The sequence below is a fragment of the Octopus bimaculoides genome, chromosome 11 (assembly GCF_001194135.2).
Source record: "Octopus bimaculoides isolate UCB-OBI-ISO-001 chromosome 11, ASM119413v2, whole genome shotgun sequence".
Taxonomy (NCBI): domain Eukaryota; kingdom Metazoa; phylum Mollusca; class Cephalopoda; order Octopoda; family Octopodidae; genus Octopus; species Octopus bimaculoides.
The window spans coordinates 59,556,695-59,563,584 of NC_068991.1; the positions used below are offsets into that span (position 1 = coordinate 59,556,695).

General features: G+C 38.9%; 1 protein-coding gene across 1 annotated transcript in view; it reads right to left on the reverse strand.

The window, feature by feature from the left end:
• Window positions 1–141: 141 nt before the first annotated feature.
• LOC106877915 (copine-8) overlaps window positions 142–6,890 on the reverse strand; it is a 16,863-nt gene continuing 10,114 nt past the window's right edge. The window contains exons 5-6 of the mRNA XM_014926978.2: window positions 3,343–3,470; window positions 142–542 (exon numbers count right to left, since the gene is read on the reverse strand). Of these exons, the coding sequence (XP_014782464.1) occupies window positions 362–542; window positions 3,343–3,470 (309 nt within the window). The 3' untranslated portion in view covers window positions 142–361. The remainder of the gene's footprint in view (window positions 543–3,342; window positions 3,471–6,890) is intronic.

The window sequence follows — 6,890 nt, forward strand, 5'->3', positions numbered from 1 at the left end:
ATATATACGTATATATATTCATATGTATATATATTCATATATATACATATATATATATACATATATATACATATAGAAAATCAGGAAAGGAAGAGTTCAGTCATTTTACTACAGTTGTCAAGAAGTTAATTGTCAGTTAAATACATTTTGAAATCTGATGATTGCTACGAACGTATGAAAGCGCGAATTGAACTTTATGAACATTATAAAAAATTTCTTTAACATTGTAAAAAGATTGTTTTAAAATGTTTATTTCACTGAAATAAAGTGTCATGCTCAAGGACACAACACGCTACCGAGAATCGAACTCCCAACCTTTCAATCATGTGCTGAATAGCCTAACCACTTTATCCACGCGCCTTCATTGCTTTAAACTAAATTGCATCATGACAGACAGAAAAATGATTGGTCGACTGATGATTGATTGTTTGACAGTTAATTGACTCACCTGTGGCAACATTCTTTCAAACTCCCGCATATCATTAAAATATTCATCCGTGAAAACAATGAGAATATTGTAGCATCCATTTTTTTTTATATGGCTGAAGTAGAAAATAATAAAGAAACAAATTTAAATTAGCTCTATCAACTGAAAAATATTTCTTTCAACGCAACACAACTGTGCGGTTAAGAAGCTCAATTTGCAAAGACGTAGCTTTGGGTTCAGTCCCAGTGCATGGCACCTTGAGTAAGTGTCTTCAATTATAGCCTCCGGGCCGACCAAAGCCTAATGAGAAAATTCGGTAGACGGAAACTGAAAGAAGCCCGTAATATATGTGCGTGCGTGTGTATGTGCGTGTGTATGTGCGTGTATGTGTGCGTGTTTGTCCTCCACCGCTTGACAACCGGTATTGGTTTGCATGCGTCCCGTGACGTAGCAGGCTGGGAATTAGAAATCGATCAAAATTTATTAGATATAAGTTCGATTTGTTAGACTAAAACTCTCCAAAGCAGTACCCCATTATGGCCGCGGTCCAATGACTGAAGTAAGTCAAGAGGAGTAAACAAAACAAAATAGAGTAAAGAAAAGAGGTTGGCCTTAAAGGCCAAAGTTGCTATCTTCAATTCAGTTTTCTAGCCTCTCCTCACCTATGTTCATAAATGTTATGTAATGACCAAAAGGGTACGATCACCAATACAAACAGTCGAAATGGTGTTCCTTCGAAGAACTTCTAGAGTGATGTTACTCAACAGGGTGCACAGACTTAGAGATCAGAGACTATTTCCACGTTGAGCCGCTACATTTCCGCATAGAAAGGTCAACATGCGGTTAGAATGTCGCAGGAAAGAATTGTAAAACGAATTCCTCAAACCGAGTCAACTAGTAGAAGTCCTAGATGTGGACTAAGTGAAACATGATTGGATAATATCTATAACCTCAATTGGTCATACCTAAGAATCCAGCTGGAAATTGTAATGAAGGTTGCTTCGGATAGAACCATTCAGAGAGGGTACCTGAGCACCCTACTCTCATGACCCTCTCGAGAATAGTGGACATAGAAAATGATTAGATAGATGGGTAACTGGATGCTGGTGATTGTTTGGCTCATTCAGTGAGGGTTCGAGTAAAAGGTAAGAAGTTTAAAAAATCCCATTAAAATCGTTTATGTATTTGTTTTGCAAAATTCTTGGCCTGAAACCGTATGTTAAAATAGATATTGTTATACTTGAGGACGCCCATTTTGCCAATAAGCACACGCACTATTTATTTGATCTTCACTTTAGCTTTATCATAGTTATTAGTTTACATTATTTACATTTGACGGATATTTGTCCTCATTTTGTTTGTTGTTAACACAACGTTTCGGCTGATATACCCTCCAACTTTCATCAGGTGTCTTGAGGAATTTTTCGAACCTGGGTTCTCATTCATAAGGTATTTTTCGATGTTATCATTATTATTATTCAGGTCACTGCCTGGAATCGAACTCGGTATCTTGGGGTTAGTAGCCTGCGCTCTTAACCACTACGCTATATGCCCGTGGGCAATTATGGAGTGAATTTTAGGGCTTATAAATCTAATATTTTCCTATCCCGCTTTAATACCGGTTCCCATATGCTACTCGTAACTGCACTCGGTCTGCTTAGGAGGTTGTTGTGTCCTAAAATATGTGCTGCTTCTTTTAGTTTTCGTATTTTCCAATTGTGTTCTCTATCTATTATTTTAACTTCATCAAATGTAAATAATGTACATAATTCCCCATCTCTTGAATATATTAGTTTATTTGTCTATTCTATCTTGTCGGAATACACAAGACAAAACCAGAGAGAAGAGGAAACATGAAAAAAACAGATAGCCATTGAAGAGGTCACAGAATGTATGATGAAAGAACTTTGACAAATAAGCTAATAGTAACAATAAAACTAAAGTAAAGATCAACTAAATAGTGAGTGTGTTTATTGGTAAAATGACCGTCCCGAAATATAATAATACCTATCAAATTCATTCTGTATTTGAGATTTAGAATTTTAAAATCACAAGACAATGGGTCTGTAATTAAGATACTCCAGCTGAAATCTCCGATGCTAATTTTGTACAGTCTACGGCTAATATTTCCGATTCAAGCAGCTGACTGTATTAAGTCTTTGCTTGGGTTTCAAGGAATTTTACTAGAACATCAACTGTGTAAATCTAAATTAACTGAAATCTCATCTTAATCGATCTTAAAAGCCTAAAAGATAACTAACTTAGAAGTCTTTCCACTGGATGAATTGTTGTTGGTACTCCGTCGCTTACGACGTCGAGGGTTCCAGTTGATCCGATCAACGGAACAGCCTGCTCGTGAAATTAACGTGCAAGTGGCTGAGCACTCCACAGACACGTGTACCTATAACGTAGTTCTCGGGGATATTCAGCGTGACACAGTATGACAAGGCTGACCCTTTGAATTACAGGCACAACAAAAACAGGAAGTAAGAGTGAGAGAAAGTTGTGGTGAAAGAGTACAGCAGGGTTCGCTACCATCCCCTGCCGGAGACTCGTGGAGCTTTAGGTGTTTTCGCTCAATAAACACTCACAACGCCCGGTCTGGGAATCGAAACCGCGATCCTATGACCACGAGTCTACTGCCCTAACCACTGGGCCATTGCGCCTCCACACTGAATGAATTACACAGTGATGAACCTCTAGAACCCTCCGACAAGTTTTTCAGTTTCCAGCGACCCAATTTCACTCACAAGTTTTGTGTGGACTCGAGGATATGATAGAAGACTCTTCTTTAAAATATCATGCAATGCGATCGAAGTCCGGTCTTCATTATAATGAGGTGAACTTCTTAATCATTCAGCCATTCTACCGAATATAACACAGGAATAACTGATATGCAATATAATGATACTTACTGAATAGTAATTTCTATCAGTGGAACTATGTCAAAATGTATAAATAAATCAATAACATCAAGACAACTGCGGTATTTTTTCAGTATTTCCTCAACCCCGGTGCAATACGGTTTTTCGTTATCGAAAGTCTGTTTGGAAAAGAATAAAAATAATTTTAAAATCAATAAACAAATATTAGTAAAAGTACTCAATTTACATGAACAAAACTATAGATATTACGAGGTGGTATCAAAAAGTTCCCGAGCTCATTCTGTAGGACGCCAACAGATGGCAGAACACGGTTGCATGCGCAGTGATAGTTAGCAGTGACCTTCATGAGGCAGTGTGGCGAGTGACATCGCTGTGTTTATTTCACAAGTTGTGAAATTTGATTTTGGGATCACATGTATGCTATAGTCTGCGTTTTTGTTTGTTTTTTTGTTTTGTTTTTTTTGTCATGGACAAGAACCAAAAGCCAACGTGAAATTTTAATTTAAACTTGTGACGTCTCCTACAGAGACATTGAGCATGCTTCGGCAAGCTTACGGCTACAATGCAATGGGTCGTACACAATGTTTAGACTAGCACGGGCGCTTCAAAACTAGAAGAACGTCCCTGGAAGACGATGCGCGATCAGAAAGACCTGTCACGAGCGTCACCCTCTGAAATGTGGTATTGTGCGTCGATATTTCGTCTCCTAGAGCAAGATCACCAATCGAGAGTTCAATTGCGGCATTTTGAAGCGTCTGAGGGAGAACATTCGGCGAAAGCGACTGGATCTGTGGAGGGCAAAAAATTGGAGTCTTTATGACGACGATGCACCCTGTCACCGGTCTCTCCTCACTCGTGGGTTTCTCGCCATAAACAACATGATATCGCTGCCGCACCCATCCTATTTGCCAGATTTAGCACCTGCGGATTTCATGCCGTTTCTCTGTACGAATGAAAGAGACTCTACGAAAATCTGATTTGGATCTTTTCTGTTTGGCTGCACTTGTGGAAATTTCCCACGCTGAATCTCAGGATATAATTCACTTTTTTCCAGTATTTTTCTCCAAAATGAAAATGTAGCTCAAAGGTCACCGTTTTAACACCGTTGTAGAATTCCAGAGGATGCTCGACTTGTTTACCAAAAACGACTTCCAGGCCGGATTCCAAAAGTGGCAAGACCAATGTATTTGGAATACTCTATTGCTGCGCAAGGTGACTATTTCGGGAACCTAGTCTGGGAATCTTTTGATACCACCTCGTATGTTATTGTATGGTAAAATAAAGTACTGTCTCGAGTCCTAGGACCGGTTACACGGTCTCCTTTGCTTATAAGCGACTGAGATTGCAACATACCCCCTGAACAGAGTCAGTCCGTTGCAGGGTTACCCATTTACAGCTGAGCGGACCGGAGCAATGTAAAATGAAGTGTTTTACTCTTTAGCCAGAACTGAAACCGCCGATCTGGAGATCGTGAGTGGAGCACCCCAACCTTTAGGCCACGCGCCTTTACATACGGCAATATCGATGCTATATATCTTTGACCTTAAATCCGCCATGAGCCTAAAGGTTCATTAGACTGAAGCTTATTCTGGTTTCCATTGCGTTTTATAGACCATGGGTAGAATACTTGCTTCTTAAACGGGGTAAGTATTGAACTCACGGTCAATACGTAACCTACCGGTTCTTTCTGACAGTCATTTACAGCTACGTAGACTGAAAGAACAGGAAATGAAATACTTTTATGAAAAACAGAACACTCTACCCGGCCAAAGAAGCGAAACCACGACCTTTTGATCTAAAGTCCAACACCTTAACCCTTTACTCACGCGCCTCCATACAGTGTTGTATACACATATGGTATATGCATTGCTAAAACAGGGATTGTGTATACACTGTTGCATCGCTTTCTATATACATTGCTATTGTAATGTAGTAATATAAATTGCTTTAGTAGTAATTATATAAGATCTGCTGCAGTAATGGTTGCATATAGCTGTTGTAGAAGTGGTTGTAAATACACTGCTGTTGTAGTGATTAATACATACACTGCTGTAGAAGGAATGAATATATAGATTTCAGGAGGCGGTGGGCTGGCAGAATCGTTACCGCACCGGAAAGCGGCATTTCTTCCAACTTTACATTCTGAGTTCAAAGTCCGCCGGGATCGATTTTTGCTTTTCATCCTTTCGAGATCGATAAAATAAATACCAGGTGAGCACTGAGGTCGATATAATCGACTTAACTCCTCCCCCAAATTGCTGGCCTTGTGTCAAAATTTGAAATCGGTATATACACTACTTTAGTTGTGGTTGTATGTACACACACGAAAACATATTCAAAGCTTTAACACCAAGGATTACATATGCAAACTAGAAAAGGCTGGGAAAATGCTACATACGGTGCACATTCTTATATGGTATAGATCAGTGGTTCTCAGCCATTTTTAGCCTATGGGTCCCTCATAACCATTTGATGTCTAAAAACCCCTATTATATTTTTATTATTAAATCTTATTGGTTGGCACATCGTCAGTTACGACGACGAGGGTTCCAGTTGATCCGATCAACACAACAGCCTGCTCATGAAATTAACGTGCAAATGGCTGCGCACGCCACAGACACGTATATCCTTAACGCAGAGATTCAGCGTAACACAGAGTGTGACAAGGTTGGCCCTTTGAAATACAGGTACAACAGAAACAGAAAGAAAGAATGAGAGAAAGTTGTGGCGAAGGAGTACAGCACCCCCTGTCGGAGCCTCGTGGAACTTTAGGTGTTTTCGCTCAATAAACACTCACAACGCCCGGTCTAGGAATCGAACCCGCGATCCTACGACCGCGAGTCCGTTGCCCTAACCACTGGGACATTGCGCCTCCACTTAAATCTTATTAAGAACTGTATAATAAAATGTTTAAATATTTTGTGTATTGTAGAAATATAACCAGTTTCTTGCACATAAGTTTTTACAAAAAAAAATCTTATATGGACCCTGGTTGAGAACTACTAGTGTAGATGGACAGGGATGAGAGCTCTGACAAATTAGAAGCTTTTGAAATGTAGACATAGAGAAGAATGTTAAGAATATATTTGACAAAACATGAAACTAATGAAGAAGTGCTACAACTAGGAAATACAAAAATGGCTATTACATTGTTATTAAAAGAAGGGAAGCTGAAGGACTTCGATCACATAGTAAGAGCTCAGGGTATACAAAGATTATTATTAGAAAGAAAGATAAATGGCAAACGCTCAAGAGGAAGTCTAAGAACAAGCTAGTTTGATAACACCAAAGACTGGACTGAATCGGACTCGACTATTTTATAGTCCGTCCAGTAAAGCTTAAGAACGCCAAGGACTAAGTTTACCTATCTTATGGTGAATGTGTAAGAATGGAGAGAAAAGATCCGAACGGAAATTTTTGACTTTCAACTTGCTGATACCTAATAATAATGATGCTGTATTAATAGTCGTATATGCATTGGTGTAGCAGAGTTTCTATATACGCCATCGAAATAGTAGTGTGGTTCTATGTAGTTGTGACTGCATATATATATATATATATATATATATATATATATA